A 21,078-nucleotide genomic window follows, 5' to 3' on the forward strand; every position below is an offset into this window, starting at 1 on the left:
TGAAAGAAGAAACTAAAATAAGATAACTGTCCAGAACGACAAAGTATTGTTAGTTAATAAAAATTCACTTACTTAATATTTTCTGTTTATGATGGCAAATTAATCACATATTTGTTTCCTTTGAGCCATAGTCTTATGCCTTTTCCTTAAATTCCTCTCAGTAAAAAAAAAAAAGTTCTCTTTTTGATGTCTGACATTGCATCCATTCAGAAGTAATTTGTTTGTGAGAGCTGTTCTCTAAATGTTTTTTACTTACTTAAAACAGATTAGCGTTCTCTAAAGGCAAAATAAAACAAAGCAGTTCCATTTAATAGTGGAATGTGTCCTTTAATGAAATGTCTGGGTTTTAAATGTGCTAGCTTTCAGAATTATTTCCCTAATATGATTAATTAACATCAGATATTAATTCAGTGATTTATTTGTATAGAAACCAGATGACTGACATGTATTGCCATATAATTTATGATTTTATTTATGATTGCAGCCAGGCATAATTTGTTTGTTCTTGTTCATCATTTTCTTATTAAGCAAAGTTGGTTAGCAAAGAATAATTTGAATTGCTTTGCATAGTATTTTTATGCTGTCAAGAGAAATCACCAATTTAAAATTTGAGATATATATGAATCTCAGTAAAAATTTGTATATCTTCCCAAGATTGTTTGGTTTTTTAAATTTTTATATAATATATTTCTTTTTAAAGTAAACAAAATTATTATTTATTCCCATTAAAGTGTTTAATTTATCCAAAACTGTGGAAAAATTTACAGAATATCTTTAATTAGTTTGGGGGTTTTTTCTTGTAAACAAGGGGTATTGACTAAAAGATCAAATCCAGTTGTTATTATTTGTATCTATTTTTATTTTTATTTTAAAAAGTAGTATCGGTAGTCTCAGAAATCCGCTGTTTTCACTGAAAGTTGTAGTAGCATCTTTTATGATTCCTACAGGAATAGCTTTTTAGTAAAATTGTTTTTCAATATGACTGGTCTGTATCCCAGAAATTTTACCATGAATTTCAAGAAATTTTGTCAAATCATCTTTGAAATAGTTGCATAATTAAGTGCAGTGTTTTGAAGCATGTTAGCACAGAAGTAAAAGTGGCGGAGTGGAACCCATTTTGTTGAAATTTCCAAAACCAACTTGAGCATATAAAAATAATTTTTCATTCACTTAAATATTTGAGTAAGCAGCATTCTTAAACCTGCATCAAATCCTGGGGAAGACGGTAAAGAAAATCCATTTATCAAGTGATGTGATGCTGTTTCAAAATTGTAATTTAATTAACAAATGTGTTACATCAAAGGAATTAGTTATCCAAAAATAATTGTGGTATTTATGTCACCATGTGAATAAAACATTGTTTTTCTAGTGGTGTTAACTGCCCCGACAGTAGCTATGTAGAACATACATGTAGACAGTGCATATGTCCTGAACCATGTACTTTTTTTCTTTTGGCTCTTTTTGGGTGCATCTATTCCCACACACAGTGGACACCTCTGGGATTTTCCCAGCATGCTTTTTGAAGAAAAACTTCCAGGTCACAAAAGCTGAAGATCTTTAAGGGATCTTTAAGTGAAAAATTAGTAGTTCTGAAATGTTTCATGTTTTCATCCACCAGGAGTTTCCTTCCAATTCTGAGGATTGCTGAAGGTTTTTTTCCAAATCACATTACAAATTTGAAGATTATCTAAATGAAGACTATTTTTATAATGATTTGGTTACAGATTGGGAGTAAAGAAGATTACTTTAAAAAACACTTAAAAGGGTCTGTGCAGTTTTAATGGCTTGAGTGAAACAAAACACCAAACAGGATGTCCTTGTCCCCTTTGAACTTGAGGCATCACATTGACATGAAGCTACTGAATTCTCTCATTAGTTATGTGGTGCTGGAATCCCAGTGGCACTTAATGAAGATAAGTTTTTATGTAGTGCTTTCAAAAAAGAATTGGAAATTGAGTCTGATCAAATTTAGTACTCTATCACAGAAATAATAAAGTTGGGAAATCAAGAGAAAATAAAGGAAGAAAAGATAAAGAAAGAAGAAAATAGAAAAAAAGAAAGAAAAGAAAAGAAAAGAAAAGAAAAGAAAAGAAAGAAAAATGTTAAAATCTAGAACATAAAATAAGAAGTGTCTTTCATTCAAACAAAATAAGATTTTCCTTGTTGTAATTTGCATTATATAGCTAAAAGAAAAGTAAGAAATATACTATTCATTTGCATTTTTGCATAAAATTTTCAAAAATACTTTTAAATTATTTACCTGCTTTTTTATTATGTTTTGTTATATTGGAAGAAAAATTTGTAATTTATTTTAATTGAACTAGCCATCTTACACCATAACAAGGTACTTACAGCATAATCACTTTAGCATGGTGTTCACTGACCATCAGAACTTGTCAGACCTAAACTCAGTGTTTTTGAGAGAAAGTAGAAATAAAATCTTCTATTCCAAGGTGGGACATGTACTTCAGGAAGAAGCTGGGAGAATATATTTAGTTCAGTAAACAGTCAGCACTGTTGTAGATATATTTCATCTGAAAGACAATAGCAGTCTTTTGGCTTTGGCTGACTACTGACAATTAGAGCATCATAAACCAGATGTCAAACATTATGTCTTGAGTAACTTTTTCTTCAGAATTTGCCCATCCCACTTGTCATCATGTTTCAACTATCTAATTTAGTCCATTGGATAACACTGTCCTTACTCAGCACCTGGTTTTATTTTATTAAAACTAATGAAAGAAAGAGTATCTGTAAAATATTTTGATTTGCTCTGAATGTTTCCTTAGCTTTTAAGAAAACTGATGCACAATTAGTAGACTCAGAAATAAACATAAAATGAAAAAAAGTTCAGCTAAAAGACCTCTCGTTACTACAGGAATATTTCCTGATCAATTTTATTATATCACTATGTCACTGAACTCTTCCTTCTCTGTTAGTTTCAGCTCAGTGACTTTTATCACTTACTGTCTTTGGGAGATTGATCTGTGGACATTTCATTCTTGAAGCGTGTCTCTTGAGATTTGATTTTCATTTGCTCCAATTTATCCCTCTAAAGTAGGCAATATTTTCCCTCTTTCATGTCTCACTTTTGAAGCAATATAGATATTTATGGCAGCACTGTTTATACATACGTCAACTGCTAATCTGAAAGAAAGGGCTTGAGAGCAGCAAATTAATTCATGATGGAGGAGGACATTTTCCAGTGTTTCAGCCTGGGAAATCCCAGGTGTGAGGATGGGAAGGCTGGACATCAGACATCCTAGCTGGAATGATTCTTTTGACCAGGTTGTTTAACTGCTAAAACACCAGGACAAATGGTCAAATTCCCTTCTTTTTCTGGGATATCTAAAAGACACCCTGGTAAACGCTTACCACTTACCAAGTTTTTGTCATGTTATTAGCAGAGAAGTGCCAGTATATTCAAGGGAAGAGGACACTGAACTAAAAGGGTGTTAGGAGAGCTTGACCTAAGTACTGAGCAGAGCTTTAAAGAAGAGATGATTTCTGTCTTGGACAAAGAAAGCAAGGTGTGTAGTGGGTTGGTAGGATAGCAGATGTTTTGTGTAGTCTGAGGAATTATCACTGGGTTTAATGGAACAAATTTGGTATTGAAATTCTCTGTGCGTACAATTATTTTCAATTTTTATGAATCAGTAAATGATACTAGACATTCATAGATTAATAGGCTCTAAAGCAAAGAAGATTATTATTATTATGACACACTAATGTGTACTGTAAGTAGAGCAAACATAATTTCTATATAATTTCCATGGTTTCTGTATAAAAATACCTGTTAGCTTGAAATTTGAATGATTGTTAGAAATATATTAAGTACTATTATTACATAGAACATACTTTCTAAATAATTTCCTAGTAAGTACATAATTAATATACTAATATTGTATGATAATATTCGTATTATAACTTGTTTAAATTATACAAAGATTTGAAAGTAGGTCTCCATAACCTACAAAATCTATATCAAGAGTAATTTTTATTGAGGCACTAATGGAAGCATAGATTACTTAACTAAAATGCATTCATCTTTAATTTCATATTTACCTGAGAAGCTTCTCACTGAGGATGCTGTATTCACAATGCATGACCTTGGTAGATTCAAGTATATTTTATCTGCCTGGGTGTAAATAGTCTTTTGGAGCCATAAATGAGCTTTCTCTCTCAAAGTTTGGCTTTCTGGACATTAAACATCTTATTAAGTCTAGATTTGTCCGTGACAGGCAGTATAGAGAGGTGCTTAATCCCAAAAAGACCATCTTTTAAGAAAATTTAAGAAGATCGGTGCAACCGATCTTCCTGGGGATATTCCTCTCTTCCTACTGAGTAGCAAATAGACTGGAGGAGTAGCAGAGGCAGGACAGCTAACTTTTCCTTAATTAAAGGTAGGAAAGAAGAGTCTTGACAAATATGAAAATGAAGGTTTTTTTTCCCATCCATTTTCAATATGTAGTAAGGTCATAAATTGAATATGAAATTAAATTAAATTAAATGATAAATGAGATTTTTTTAATACAGATCAAGTTGCTAAAATGGGTAGTTAAATTCCCTAAAAATAAAATGAACTGCAGAATCTTCAATATTAAGAAAAACTTTTACACAAGTTCTTTACATGGATTTTAAGAGTGGTATTGTGGAATTCAGAGGTGTCTTTGCAGTAAGCTTACCGCTACACTTCACTGGGAAAAACCATTTTGACATAAACTCAGCTGTCAGTGTTGGTGATAGGAGATTCTGTTGTTTTTGTTATTTTGCACTAACACATGAATGATCTGCAATAGAAAAAGAACTTTCACCTCAGATGCAGCTGTCATTTGACTGTTAGCAGTAAGCAGTAGTTTAGAAGGGGTGCAGATATGGATACGTGATGTTGAATGTCAGGGAAGAGATACAGTGAGTGAGGAGATCCCCAGCAAACTCCCAACATGCACGTGTTAAGCTTTCTCCAAGTCCAGCTGCCTTTGCTAGTCCCTCCTTCTCCAGCTCTTTCAGCTATCATAAATACCCTCCACTTACCCTTCTACATATACAGATTGGTAATGTGCACCCATATATTTGGGCTGCCAGTTAAGAATTATGATGGGAGTGAGGTTAACATTCTTCAAACCTCTGGACACCTTCAGGATTTGATTGGTCCATCTAAAAACTGTTTTTCAGGTAAACTGCAATTAAAATCCTTCTTTGCAGCACCTGGTGTTGGTACCTTTAGGTGACACTACTAATGCAATAAAATTTTCCAAGGAATGGAAGACCCTGAGAAGAAAGACTATAAAGCAAATTGTGGTGGTTTTGTTGTTGTGTCAACAATTTGGTCCCTGAGCTGAAAGGGAGAGAAAAAAAACAGGAAGAAGATGGCCACAGAACAAATAAATATGGCATTGGCTCATATTCATTACAACACATTGGATAAAAATGAACAATGGCAACTATCAGCTTTCATACACTTCCTTGGAAAAAACCACTGTTGTGCAACTTGGCCAAAATGACGACGACATGTACCAGTGCACATATACAGCCCAGAAGGGGAGTCAAACAAGCACCAGCAGAACATAGCTGTTTTATTTAGAGGTCCTGTTTACTTGGAATATTTATTACTTTCATCAAAAAATATCAGTTTAGCATATCACTTGCACAATTTCTACTCTTTTGGTTTTCATAAGAATTCCAATAAACTCATTTTGCTACTGAATGGGAAAGATATTAGAAAGATTCAGAGACTTGGGAGGATAGAAAGAAGAAAGGTCAGCACAGAAGAAAAGGCTTAGATGAAAGTATGTCAGAGCAAAGCTTGTCATGAAAGATTATTGAGAATAAAGCTTTTTCTTTAAACAGACATAAAAAACAATATATAAATCAAGAGCACAAAAGCCCTGTTTTATTATTTTTTTTCTGGTGCTGTTTAATTTTTTTATATCTTTTTTTGCCATTGTTAAAAAACAGCCAAAACTTCAAAGGCATGCTGCATGTGTTCTAAATCAGGACTTCAGTGCTGATGTATGACAGCACAAAAATTAAAACGAAATAAATGTGCTGTCTAAACTACCATATTTCTCCAAAAATTACTTTAAAGGCTTTAAAAAATTAGAATTATTGATTGATCTTACTTTACCAACCATAATGTTTTCACCAGAGTAAAGGACAGAATATTATATTAAAAAGAGAGAAAGAAAAAAGAGCATTGTCTGAACATATCTGAACACCTGTATTTGGCTGTCTCGCAGTTTTGTCAGACAGGCAAGGGGGAAAATGAAACTTTCCAGTGATTTTTCAGATATGTTGGTATGGACTACATAATTTTTCAGTTTATTCACTGTTTTCTGGAAGACTCCTTTACAGTCAGGGTAAATTGATAAAAATAAGGCCGTATATCTGTGAAGGAAAGAATAACATTTCTGGTCTGTCACATAAAAATGGTTGTAGAACAAATGTATTATCATGAAAATAGTTTGTGCAAGTTTTTTTTACTATTTCCTTTTCAAAATATGAACTTTTTAAAATGTTGAGCTAGCATTCCATTTTAATTTACCTACTTTGCGTAGGATCTTGCTGTTTTCTCTTAGAAATGGCATGTCTGACTCTAAAGGTGTCTGGCTACAGCACACCCATTAAATCTGCTTGCAAAAAAAAATTGCATGACTGGGGTGTTTGTGGCGTCCCTTTTCCTCTGGCCTCTACTTTTACAATGGCCATTTGCTGTTCTTCCACTAAGTCATCTTGATTTGTATTGACTCACTTGTTTTATCAGGTTACAAAAGGGTCAAGTGGCCCAGGCAAATAGGAATGCAAATGCTGTTCTTTTTCATAAACATTTCTTTTAGGACTCATTCATCCCATCCCTGATAGTGTTCTTTTTCAAATTCTTTTTAAGAAATAGTCACCAGCTCTAATTTATATTCTTGTTTAAGTCTGAGGAGTGGTATTTCTTTGCAAAGGTTCCTGGATATTTATGTGATCAAGAGAACTGGTTATTTACTTGTTATCATTTTATCTTATTTAATCCCTGCTCTGTTCTGTTCAGTTGCTTCAGTTATACATTAAGAGATGAGATACAATAGGATCTCAATTTATGAGCACTAGTAAGAAATAGATAATTAAGTTTAGGAAATCAAAGTATGCAGCATGCTGGGAGTCTCTAAGCTGAACATATCGTCTGGCAAATACTAACATATGTTTACAAACAGTGTTACAAACACAAAACAGGGCTACACTACCTGACCTATTAATTTACTATTACTTTGATCAGTTCTATTACTGTATAAAAGATTGACCATACTTAGATGTAATAGAAGGACAGTGATAACATCCTAGGGAGTTCGAGGTACTCTGGGCTGCCCCAGCTTTAACCACCTGACCCTGCTATCTCAACTGAAAGCCCAGATCTCTGAGATTGTTAGTGGTGCCTCCAGAGGCTGACTCAAGAGTTCCAGAGCCCTCCAGGAGTGGCTAACCCCAGAAGAATCTCTCAGGGTTAATTGCAGATTTTTTGGTATATACTAAGTGCTAAAGTTGCCCCTCTGACATGTGGAATTCAGTTTGCCAAAATTCATCTTGGAGCCGGTCACTCTGAGATTTTTAATGAGCACTGCTCATATAGATAACACTTTTTTTTTTTTTGGATAAATTTTTTAATAAAGGCTTTACAGTGTTTCATCAAGGAAAGGGTTCATCACTGTTTCCATATAGACGTCACCTAGAGCACATGTATGGAAGTGATATGTGTGCTTTTCATACTGAACTTTTCAAGATGTGGCCTGAAATTTTGTTTATAGAAAAAAGAAAGATCAAGAATTTAAGATACCACAGAATTATAGTGGGAACAAGTAGAAGTTACATTTATGTTGTCTATGTTTCTGCTTCTGCCTTTTTCTTGCAGAGGTCCTCAGAATTTTTAATTAGTGGCAGTCATTTGATGACTGACAAGGGAATGCTCTTGGACTGGCAAAGCGTAACTACCTTTCCCTATAATACTCTCTGCTGTCCAATGAACTGCTAAAACCTGTCATTTCTCGTCTCCTCATTTCATTCCTAATTAACATAGTATCAGCACATAAAATCAAATAAATGAAAAATTTGAATCTGGAACCACTGAAAGTAGCATCAGTAGAGACTCTTTCCAGAACGGGTTTTCCAGTTTGGCACAAACATTTATCCATATGTGGGATGAATGAGTTGCTCACTTCAGTCTTGCCTGAAATTGTTTACACACTCCTTTTTTAGAGCAGTGAATCTAGAAATTGCATACAAAACTGTGCATAAAGGAACATTATTTGGGTTGTAAGGTCAATTTCTCTGAAGTTAGACCAAGAGAGATTTATGACTGCTTGCATAATGGACCCGTTTTGCGTATGCTGTAAGATAGAGATGTTAATCAAATGAACATCTACTATTCTGGACCTTTGCCTTTCTCTGCCTAGAGAGAGCCAGGTTTGGGTTTTAACTATAAGACAGCAGTAAATGCTAATTTTTAAATTTCTACCTAAAGCTAAAAACTGTAGGAAATAAATGTTCCTCTATCTGTCCTCTGTGTATCAGGTTTTTTTTCTGTTACCCACTTTCCAATAAATAAAAGCAACCTTAAAACCCAACAAGTTCTGTGGTTGATTAAAAAAATTGGCACTGTGGTACCCTAAATTTCTTGTTTCTTAAATCTTAATTTCACATTAAATGATTTTTTTTATTATTTTTATGTCTTCCAATGTGTAACATCAGCTATCAGGTCACTTATGCATTGCAACTGCCCATGAAAAGACACAGCCAGAAATTTGAGCCAAACTCAGATATAAATATTTGCTTGCTTGCATTATATAATAGTCCCACAGAACAGGTAATAGCCATGTCAAAGCAGATTTCTCTCGAGCATTTCCAGATGTAGTGAGAATACAGGAAGACCCAGTACAGACTGTGGAAGTAGAAAAATTCCTAGCCTGAAGGGGTCATAATGACTATTCCTGCCTGTTTCTTGGGTATCTGAAACAGGATAGGGAAAAAAAAATTGGTTTTTTTACAACCTTTTTTGCCTGTAACCACACACAACCTGCTCAATCACACCTGTATTAGCCCTGCTGGCTGCATGTGTTGGATTTCACACCTTTTGAATAGACAACATCCAGATCTTGCTCTGATTTATATAGATTTTAGCACTAAAGAAATGGTTTTTGTTAATATCTATCACTGCCAAAAATCATCTTAAGTTTGGAAATGGCTTTTTTGTTTATCTATGTGCAAGCACTTGTCTTCAGACATGTTTTCTTCTGAGATCTGAGCATTCAGTCCTTGCAAGAGTTATAATAAATACAAAGATTTACTGTTTGAGTTCACATTGGGTACATGGAAAAGAAAAGAAATTTCTTTGTTTGTTATCTTTGTTTAAAAGACTTCCAGGCCAGACTTTGAGCTATTCTAGGTTAGACTAGCTATATGCCAAGGCTCATCAGCTTGAGATGGAGTTATACATCACTTGGGAAAGAGATAGAATCCACCTTCTCCACTGCTACTAAGGATTTGTATTTATGGAAAGGTAGTTTGAGTTTATTTGTGAGGACCTATTAGAAGAAGACATGGTCTGGGAAGATGTATAAGTAGCTAAAAGGTTAGAAGGAGCAACTGCTATTGGTTCCTCAAGTCCAGATGAGTTCAGGAAACTTGTGCATTCACTTAAAATTTCTGTTCTGGTTGATAAAATGTGTATCTCCAAATATGCATTTTGAGCTTCAATGTGTATTTAGTTCACAATTTCTAAACTTACTTTACTATAGTTAAGAGAAGAAAATGTCTGCTTTTAATAGGCCAAGTTTTGATCACAGTTCCAGAAATATAAATCCCTTGCAGCCATTGGATTACTTCAGATTTTGCCTCTGTGACAGTGTGGTACTATGTCTGAATAAATGGCAAGTGACGTGATTGCTCCTAGGGAGACCAGCCTGTTGTCAAGTACCTGGTTATTTCAATGTTTTCATTGCTTTGAGTGTTATCACTAACACTTTTAGCCACACATACAAACCTGTCACCCAACACTGTGCCAGCTGCCTGTGTTTAGACCTCTTTTTGGTTAGCAACTTATCACTGAGGAGTCCAGAGTTCACTGAATTATTTCCATGTTAATATTACTGGGGCACTTTCTCACCTTTCTCTGCAAATAAAGGATACAAAAATATATCCCTGGGGAAAATTCAGAAATGCTGTGCATCCCCTTGTAAAAATAAGACCATAAACTTACTCTGCTCTCTTTACTTTCTGACCCTTTCTAATGGTTATAAGAAAATCTGTTTCCTTGACAGTGTTTAGCTTCATGCTCACATTCATTTTTTTCTTGCTCATCATTCCATGCCTTTATTGTCTATTAGCCACAAGTATATTTATTTGTCCTCTTATGAGGACAACAGTCTCTTTTATTAGCAAAACACTTTTATCCTTTCCCCAATTCTCTTATGTCCCTTTTATTACTTCATCTTTATCTCTCATAGGTAATTAATATTAATAATTAATTAATTAATTCCCCCCAACAGAAATTTTAGCACTAAAATCTAGGTAAAAACAGTGAGAATATGCTACAATTTTGGTCCATGGCCATTTATTTTATGAAATTAAATCAGCAATTTGACAAAACTGAGAATGACTAAAAAGTTTATCCTCTGCTGGTAACCACTTCATGTCCTAATGAGTGGAACTGGATTCTGAATTTTATATTTTTCCCTGTTTATCTGTATTTATTTGTAGTGAGAGAATTTAATGCCTTTCTTTTCTATCGTTTCTAAGTGACTTCGCTATGAAGTTTGGATAATTTTTGCCCAAACTCTCAGCCACTATAGCTCTTCAGCTTTCATCAGAGCAAAGAGTAAATTCACCCCTAATGTTGCAATTTGATTTACCTTATCTGCTAAGATTCTAGAGCCACTAGAGAGCTTTGAGCCATTGCAGCAGGTTATTTTGCTTCTAGCTGTTAAAACTCTGGAGGGAGAAACAGTAGCTATTCTGGTAGTCGATTTTCAGTGACTCCAGCTAAAAAAGCTGATGTACTGTTTTCCCTTGAAGAAGAAATAACTGTTGCTGCTGAAGAAACAGTATCTCAATGTGGAAGGAATGGGTTTTGCCCTGTTGTGAACTTCCCACTTTTAAGGAGAATGACTAAGATGACTGTTGCAGCTGCAACAACATCTGGAGTCCTCAAATTACCTTGACACTAGTTAGCTCGATTTAGGTCTGAGTGTAGCACAAGAATACCATTGTTTGTCTTGATGTTTCTATTGTTCAATGAAGATTGCCATTTATTTTAGGTTTTCCAGCTTCCCTTAATACTGCTGTCATGCTATGGTAACAGCAAGAGATGGTGGTAATTTTCTTATATATGGATTCTGCAGAATCAGGAGCGATTGTGCTCCTCACTCTGAGAAAATCCAGAAGGTAGTGCTCCTTGACTGCTCAGGCACCTGAAGGCATCTTTCACCCATGTCAGCTTATTGCTTTAACTTTCTCTAGGAAAAGGCAAAAAACCACTGGGTAAAGAACTCCATAAGGCTTCTGAACCACTGATTCTCAAGCAGTAATTGGTGGGTCACCATTTGGCTGCAGAATCTCACAGAAAGACTCTTTCAGATAACTGTATGTTGGACAACTGGAAAGACAGGGATGAGATATCCAAAATTCTAAGAAAATATTTTATTCTCATATGTTTTTCTTGGGGGATTTGGTGGGGGTGGGGAGCATCAGGGCTGGAGGGGGAGAGAGGGGTGGTGTGATAGAATTTTTGTGGAAACAAAGAGACCAGAAAATAAAAATGTCTTCTACGTATTTCCACCTGCTGTGCATGACAACAAAGTGCCATCAGTCCTGCCTTCACTTGAAGCCTGGGCAGCTCCCTGCCACCTTTTCTTGTGCTCCCAGCAGGTTAAGGCTCCTGCAAACTCTGCTGTGTAATAACATGACTGACAAGGTTCTGACATAACTTCTCTATTAATGGAGAGGGCTGGATAGAGTCACCTATGTCATTCAAATGGTAGCTACAGCTGCTTTTACAATTCCACCATTTCATGGCATTTCTGTGTCCTTTTAATAGTATGAAAAGGTACATAAGGGCTGTTGTCTGGGTTGAAATCACATCCTTAATTCTTACATGTTTTTGTAACAGAGCAACATAATGGAAAGCTGCTCAATGTATTTTACTTGGAAATTGCAATTAAACAGAAGACTGTAAGGAGTCAGACCCCAAACCTAGTTTCAATACCATTTCCTCTAGCAAGTTTTACACATTACCTTTTCAATAGGTGGTGACAAGCAGTGCATTTCTGGGTGATTATAGCATGTGTCAGGTGGGGTTAACAGGCACAGGGCCAGAGGGAGAGTGAATAACTGTATGAGATGTACAGTAATCCCTTAGAAACGCAGTGCCTTAGTCCCTTCTGATTTCATAAAATTATGTTTATTAAACAATGTGATCCAAATCCTGAGGGGCACTAGACCTCTGATACTAATACTGAGTTCACCAGGAAACTTGTTGCCAAATTGGTCAGGAAATAGAGTGTTTACTTCAAGTCTATCCACCTACAAGAACCTCTCCCTGATGTGCTTATTGTATGTATGTCACTAGCCTTGGAATGATAAATGGTCCACATCTGGAGGCTAGGTCTTTAGATAGTGGTATATGCTGATTAACACTGGCTAAGGAACGAGCTTTTAATTTAATCTGATATGTTGATGTGGTAGGGTCAGTAAATGACTGAAAATAAAGTGAGAACCTTAATTTGTATCCTCTGAGAAACTGTGTAAGTTGGAAAGATCCTTTAGTGCATGTTGATTTTCTTGGCAGAATATATTAGACCATCTTCAGAAAATGGCAGTCAGTTCTTAGCTTCTGAGTGATGGGGTTTAAATCAGATCCTTTGTGTTAGCCTCCTGGGTCAATTCAGCATTAACTGACTTGGCTTTTCATCAGTTAGAAAAAGAAATAAGGCTAGATCTTCCCATCAGATTGTTTTCAGTTGTAACTCAGTGCCCACATTTCAGCTGTATAACAGCAGAAACTTTGCCCCACATATTTTAAAAATGTGTCAAGTTGATTTTATAGGCAGTAGCATTATGATAAACTTCTCCAAACTTAATCAAGCTTACTGATTTATTTGGATAGTCAATAGTAGTATCTGATTTTCATTCCAGCGTGGATTAGAAACAAATTCCTCATACTATGAATTATTTTTTTATCAGATGTCTTGTTTTTTAGCCAACCCCTTACTGAGTCTAGAGTCAGATTTGGAGATACAATCATCTGTAACTTGTAACATCAGATGTATATATTGTATATCAGTTTAATCAGGCAACTTGATCAGATTTGGAAGAAGTTATTATGATAACAGTAATACCACATGCTCTATCAGCTTGGCAGATTTCACAGTATGTGGGACAGATTTTCACAGATAATTATTAGTCTGATTAATCTATCTCCACAGAATCCTTTTAAAGGATTTTTAGTCTCCAGGAAAAAGGAAAAAAGAAAAAACTCTCCAAACTCCATGGAGAATCTCCTCACCTCACAGATGAAGCAACAGCCTTTTTCAGGGAGATCTGAATCCAAGTTTCTGAAATACCGCCTTGCTATATGAAGTCCTACAGCTTCTCTCTTCTGGCTTCTGCTTTCTGAGGCAGAACAACTACTTGTTTTTGAAAAAACAGGGAAGATCTCTGTTGAACGGATCATCTTGCATCCTGTCTGGCTTCACTTAGTAGAGGATTTTCTAAATAGAAAGCAAAATAAAAAAAAAGAGAGGAAGGATAGCAGGACAGTGAAGAAATTTTTGCTTGGGCCAGCTATAAGAAAGGGCAGACATTACAGAAATGTAAGGAAACGGAGAAGAAAGGGAGGCACAGAGCAAAGTGCTATTAAGAACAGGGCTAAAAAACATCCAGCCTGTTTTGGGAATATCCAGAGATCCCTGCTTTGACTTTGGCAGCTGAAATCTGTGGTTGAATATTTTCCCTCTGAATCCACATACAGCACTTTAACAGTTCTAAAAGCTTCATAATTATTTTGTACATTACCATGACTTTTCCTGGAGGCTGCAGAATCCCTAAAGCTTGATAATGCAAGTTACAAAATAAATGCCGTCCTTTTATTTTTACCATGAATTAACTGCAAGAAAAGTTTGGGGGGTGTTCTTCTTCCATATGTTTTCTCTAAGGAACATTTTGTCTGGCGGTCAGTGCTGCCTTGTGTGGTGAAGGTAGAAAAGTTCCTCCCTCGTGAAGGACTAAGTAAATGCTATGGACTGTATGACACACTTGGATACATCCATATCTCAAGTCAGTTGAAAATACCATCTTACTGAGCATTGCAGGGCCACCTGCCACCTCTTCCTGTAGGAAGACAGGTTTGCAGTATTTGACTTCCAAAGAGGTATCCTATGTATCCCTGAATATATATTGAGATTTAGTAAGTTATGTTCTGTGTAACAGCTAAAGAGCAGCTAATTAAGAAAAACATATTACTGTAGACCTAACAGGCATGCAATAAAAATATCTATTACATAAATTGTTATTCCATAAAAATGTGTTCCTGAGACTATTAGTATTTATTTAACATACAATTACTGTCTAATTTAATATAAATTAAATGCCTGCTTGAGACATGTAATTTGAAGTGTTACTGAGCTTCCCTCTCCTGTATTAAAAGCAAGAAATCAGCAGCTAATGCCTGGAGGCCAAATGTACCATTTAAATTCAGGTACCTCAACACTAACATTTGTAATTTCAGCCATTTGGAAAATGTTTTTCATAAGAATGTATTTGGCGTTAAAATCTCCTTTTCTCCCTCACTCAAGACCATGTCCTGCCGAGTGAGTCAAGTCTCTGACTTCATCCAAATGAAGTTTTGATTGAATAAAAGGTCCTGAATTAAGAGCTGAGAATAAAATATGTTCTCTTATCATAGAACACAAACTTTATAAAATATCCCAGCCCCTGCTAGTGCTGTAAGGGTAAATTATCATTTGACTCCTGTATGGACATATTTATTTAGGACACGTAGCCTGGTGACTCAGGAAGTTATGTAAAAACTGACCCAGTTAATTTTAGATGCTATTGTTGGAAAAATATCAATGAAAATTAATCAAATAGTCACGAAGGAGCCACAGGGAAGGAGCACGGAACACTGGTGGGTAGAATTTTGGCACCGATCATTGCAACAGTTTTAATGAGAGGAAAACACATTGTCAAGTAAATTAGAGAGTAATGACATGATTAAATGGTAATAATAGTTAAATACATGCTTGGAGGTCCAGGACAGAGACTGTGGAGGTTTTGTGTTTTTCATGTATTCCTCTCCAGGCTGCTCTTAGTATCCAGAGGAGCTCACCAGGGCTCTGCCTGTAATTTAGGGTTGGGTTGTAGCCTTTAAGACACGGAAGCCAAAAGAGCTGTTGGGGCCCTGCTGCTGAGGCTGAAAAAGCTGATGCTTTCTCCATAACGCTACAGCTTCTGCAACCTTTTGGTTGTCGATGTGTCCTTGTTCCTTCACCAGCCATCTCCAGTGACCAAGGGCCAGCACCATGGCTTTGTTCAGCTTGCCATCACCCAAAAATGACTGTACAGGACATATCTGCTCTCCTTATGCACAGTGTGGAGAGGGAAGGGGGCTCTCTTCTGCTGAGGCAGGTTTAGTCCCCAGTAATTTAGTGTTTGCACATTTGCTGGCAAGCAAATTGAGTTGCATACATGGCTGTTTATGCAAACAAGGAGTGCTGCGGTGCTGGCTGGGAGTTCACCCCATCCACATGGTTCCTTTCCCCGTCTGCTGAGGAAAGGATGCAAAAAGAATAATGTTCACAAATTGTCTTCATTCTCAAATGCTTCTTTTGCAAAATGAGAAGTTGTCCATATGAACTCTGACTGGTTAGCTTTAATTCAAGCACACGTAACACAACACACAGCTGTGTAAGGGGCCTGTCAGAGGGGAACTGGCCTGGATAAGAGGTGTCTTACCTGCCTTCTGCTTGCCACTATCCATTTCAGGTTATCACAGTAAGGATACCTCAAAAATAAAACAAGAAAACTGAAATAACTCTGGATTTTCTCTTTACAGGATTTTTTTTTTTTTTTTTGGTTTTCAGTAAGTCCAGGTAAAGTACCGCTGCTCCACTGACTTTGGTCAAATAAGGCTTCAGAAACCTCACCCATGGCATTCCTTGCTGCTTAGCAGAACTAAAAAGACTGTGGGGGGAGCTTGTCTGTTACGAACAGAAAAAAACTCACAGGATCCTTACTGGGGCATCAGTTCACTAAAAGATGAATTACTTTCTTAGATGGTAATTCAAGTGATCAGCACACTGTGTCCTTCAATAACAGCCTAACAGCTTGCTCATTAGTATAATAGAATAATAATTTTCTCTCTTTCCACCTTCCTACACTAGAATAATTTCTTACAAAAGTCTGAGTATTTTATCTCCTTCAATAAAGTACTGCAGGAGGGGAAAAGGTATAATTAAAAATTACACTTTATGTTTTTGGTTTGAAATTTTGTATTTTTACTTCAAAGGTTGGCAAATAACGACTCATATACAGGTTATCTCTCCAATGCATAACATGGTTTATAATGGTTACAGTCTTAATCTAGTCTTCTCTGCTTGGATGTACATTTTGCACCCTGGAGTTTTTTTTGTGAAGAAAGTATAAAAGACCTGATGAGTAGGAATATCAGAATTACTTTGTAGTGTTTTGTTTCTTGTGGAAATCAAAGGTTAATTATAGTATTTAATAGGATGATAGCAAATGAATATTAAATGCATTTGCAAGTTCTACCCAGGATACCCAAACGTTGGATCTGTTGATGAAGCAAGTTGTTTCATCTGTTGATGAAACTTTTCATGTTTAAGTTACAGAAATGATGAACATAATAGTTGGCGCAAAACCATTTTCACAATTCCCTGGCACACTGCATGAGCCTAATTTTAAAAAATGCTGCACTTGTCTGAAGTGCAAAATCATTGAGCACATTTACAAGATTTCAGCAGGTACAGTCGAAGGGCCAAGAACTGCTGCTGATTTCTAAATATTCATGTGAGTTGGAAGGCCCAGATTCAAAATACTTGTCTGACTCCTTTCTCACCTTAAGTTGGCAAGGTCTTGATCTCCTTATATCAGGGGAGATGACGGATTCTTTTAAAGGTGCTTGTTACTATTTTCTTCTTGTTTTCATTAATTATTTGGCATGAACTACAGCCCATCTTAAAACTATTACTTCACTGGGATTCCTTTCTTTCCATTTTCTTACTTCTGCACTCCAGGGGATTTCCTTGAGGAAGCTAACATCTTTCCTATGTTGCTGCAGTGACACAGGATCCAAGTTTCTTTGTTAAGAATTTCCATAACTCATTCAGTCATTGGCAATGTTGACTAAAGTTATTTCTTCACTTTCTAGCAAGCCACCTTTACTTTCTCATGGCAGTTATGCTGAAGAAAAGCCCTATCATGTTAATTTGGGTTGAAACAGTTTATCCTGTTACCGTGATCTCTGTTTCGAAAGATGCTTTCTGAGTAGCTCATTGTATCCTCATTCAGTCAGAACTGACTATTGTAGCACTGATACTAGGAAAATCATCAGGAAACCAGGCAGACAAACTAATATTGTAACAATGATGGTGGGTTATATTATGTATGGTTGTCTAAATGAAGAAAAGGAATAGCAAGAGTCTTTACGTTTATTGCCCTACAAACCTCAGAAGATTACGATGTGGAGATAGCAATATTTGCAGTAATACAAAATTCTCCAGTGTGCAGGAGACACATGGTAGAGCTTTTCCTTCACAGAATCTGTGTAACACAAAGGATAATATCTTAAAAGTGCTGTTGGATTCCTCACACACTCCAAGGGTAAATTATAGATGTGGGGAGTCTGTGCCTGTTCATTCTTCTTCATTTCCTGTAAATGTTCTATCTTTGACTCACTTTACACTGTTGGCACTCTCTTCTTATAGATCTAAAGAACTCGTGTAACATGCAGACAGAAATGATTTTTGTAGGTAAAAGACAGCAGAAATTGGCTAAAGATCAAAGGATACCCTCATTCCACTCCTTCCTTCACTTTTATTTTCCTGTCTGAATCTGGTCTTTTGGGGGGGGTGGGGGGGGACGACCTGTTTTGGTTTGTTTGGGTTTTTTTTGTTTGTTTGTGGGTTTTTTGTTGTTGTTGTTGTTTTGTTTTGTTTTGTTTTGTTTTTTTCAGGAGGGAAGGCTGCATTTAAATGGGAGTTTAGGTTTTATTTATTGTTCAGCCCTTTGTGTAACTGGAACCACGGTGTAGTTACTTTGATAGAATCAAAACTGCAGTATTTTTAGGGCACAGAAGATCGGGCAGTGGCTCAAGGAAACAGTATTTCACCTCAAATGTTTCTATGATCATCTATATGTTAAGTGGCAAGCAGAGGATTTTTCTTGTGTTGGGGTTTTTACGTCTGTACAGCTAATCCAGATTTGATATAGTTAGAGTTCCTATTGTAAAAACAGTTGGACATGTGCTTAACAAAGTTGTCCATTTTGCATCCCAAGATGAAAACAGAGCTAAACATGAATTTGGAAAACTTCTCTGGAAAATATGCTTGTAATATTCACAGTTTTAATTTTTGGTGGTCTTCTTCACTGGAACACAGTAAAAAGATGTTGATTTTCCTGTCTTTATAGAACTCCAGGGTTTAGCAGGTACCTTCTAATGCTTTATTTAAGGAAATGAAATGCACTGGAATGAGTAGTGATGACCATCAATGGAGCAACTAGTACAGATCAAGTGGAAAAGTTAAGAACAAAATGTGATGTTTACTTAATGTCAATAGTTTCAAATCTTTATTTATCATTTCTTACTTGAAAGAGATTAAACAAAAACAATAGCTGTCCTAGGAAACTACCACAAAAATTTTTCCAAAAATCTTCACTCCAAATTGACATATTTCGTGCAATTTTTCTTGTCATTAAAAATGTAATAACTTTACTTGAATCACAGATGAAAACTTTGTGGTAATGTCTGTGTAGTTACAGATCACCACAGAAAATGGAGTACCATCATTTTTGGCTATGGTGCAGAGTTTCTTAGAGTACTCTTGGTCAGGAGTGAGCGATGCTGGTAGAGATAGCTACAAAGTTCTAGACAGTTTCAACTTATTCCAAAACCCTGAATTAGAGTTGTTAGTGCTGCTTCTAAAAATACTTCAGGATGGAGCTAAGAGGTAACATATGTTTCCACTATCTCTCAGTCCATGATTTTATATAATTCTCAAACCTCAAATAAAAAGTAATTTTTAAATAAAAAACCCTTCATCATCCCATTTGGAAAGCACAATTATTTTTAATTATAGCACCATAGTTTAACTACAAACATTATTTGTCATATCAATGCCATAAGTGACCAGAGTTATGTCAAATCTCTCTAAATAATATGGCTATATGTCCACTGATATGCAAATAGGAAGAGAATCCAAGGTGATAATGGTTAACAAAGTTAAGAAGAGAGACATCCTTGTGTTTCAACTAATCTCCAGCAATCAGGGATCAGCATGAGGGATATTTTCTCACATGTACCTCATAAAAAATTCCACATACTAACTCCAAATCATCTGGTGAGGGCCATGGTCAGAAACAGGATACTGGACTAAGTATATCCTATGCTCCTTGTACAGTATTCCAGAGCTTTCTACATTCTTGTGTGCAGCAGATGTGAAACACGCCTGCAATGCCTGTTCTGCTTTAATTGTTTGCACTCCTGTATTTGAATGCCAGGTTTTGGTCACCTAACCAAGCAATTGCTGAAGCTGGCGGACGGCCGTGTGGTGCTGGCACTGGAGGGAGGACATGACCTTACTGCCATCTGCGATGCCTCTGAAGCCTGTATAAATGCCCTCCTAGGAAATGAGGTAAAACATAAATTGTAGGAGGTGGAGAGAATGAGCACCATTTTCTGAAGCTGCTAGCTGTGGTATTCTTTTAGTAGCAATGGTGTCAGTCCTTTTTTTGTTTGGTATAAAAAGCATGGAATTTGAATATGTCTTAGAAATGAACAGGCCTGGCTGCATAAATACCTCTAAATTAGATGATTATACAAATTCTTTAGTTTATACCTAAATTATTCCCAGTTCTAAGTAATATTTAAAACCTCCAAACTGCTTTTAATGATGTGCTGAATACCAGACTTGACATCACTGGTAGTCATTGGTGCACATATCATCTACTAGGAATGGACCTTTTAGGCATTGATCATAGGAAAAAAAGCACCTTTTTCAAGGTAACTGATAATCTCAGAAATTGTATATTGCAAAGGCACATATTTTGCAGTATTTTGACACTTCACTTCTGAAACATTAATAAAAATGTGTACAAGATTAAAAAAAAATGAATGAAGATTCAGGTTGATCTGTATGCAGTTGAAATGGATTTTTCAAGAGTTATCACTGTATATATTAACAACTTTTGAGAAGAGACTATAAGGCTAAGTAACTATGAGTATGTGCTATTTATGTATACAAATGCAAGATAAGGATTCCTATTAGTGAAAATATTTCTACTGTCCATTAAAAAGTATGTTTTATCCTATAAATACAGTGAGAAGGAAAAAAAAATGCTGAAGGTGCAGCCAAAATAATTTATGAAGGGACAAAAGCCTTTACCATAAATTGTGAATTTTGCAAGATCTTGTTATAAAATGGAGTGTTCTACTTTGTTTCCCCCTCAGGGGAAGTCTTAATAGCTACATAATCTCTCCAATCAGATGTTTTAGTGCCAAATTGCAGGCTAGTCTGCCAGTTCCCTTCCACTTCAAGGTTTCCTACCTATGTGAATAAGGTGAAGTAACGTGTCTTCTGATGGATGTTGGGTAGAAGAATTTTCTAAGTGTTGTTTTAAACCTTTGCTTTTCATCCTTATGACACATCAACAATGCTTAGTATTTTTTTTTTTTACATTATACATACAATGAATAAACTGTTAGCTTTTTCAAAAATATTCTCAGAAATGTTAAACAGACACCTTGACAAAATCCATAAGGAAAGTTGTCCAGTATGGTGATATATGCTACTAAAAAAGCTGTTCGGCTCA

General features: G+C 35.9%; 1 protein-coding gene across 2 annotated transcripts in view; it reads left to right on the plus strand.

Moving 5' to 3' along the window:
• HDAC9 (histone deacetylase 9) overlaps window positions 1-21,078 on the plus strand; it is a 450,604-nt gene that overhangs the window by 406,727 nt on the left and 22,799 nt on the right. For both annotated transcript variants that reach the window (XM_041466346.1, XM_041466340.1), the window contains one exon: window positions 19,768-19,901. In XM_041466346.1, coding sequence (XP_041322280.1) covers window positions 19,768-19,901 — 134 coding nt within the window. The remainder of the gene's footprint in view (window positions 1-19,767; window positions 19,902-21,078) is intronic.

This window comes from Pyrgilauda ruficollis, unplaced genomic scaffold, assembly GCF_017590135.1.
Source record: "Pyrgilauda ruficollis isolate IOZ18807 unplaced genomic scaffold, ASM1759013v1 scaffold2, whole genome shotgun sequence".
NCBI lineage: Eukaryota > Metazoa > Chordata > Aves > Passeriformes > Passeridae > Pyrgilauda > Pyrgilauda ruficollis.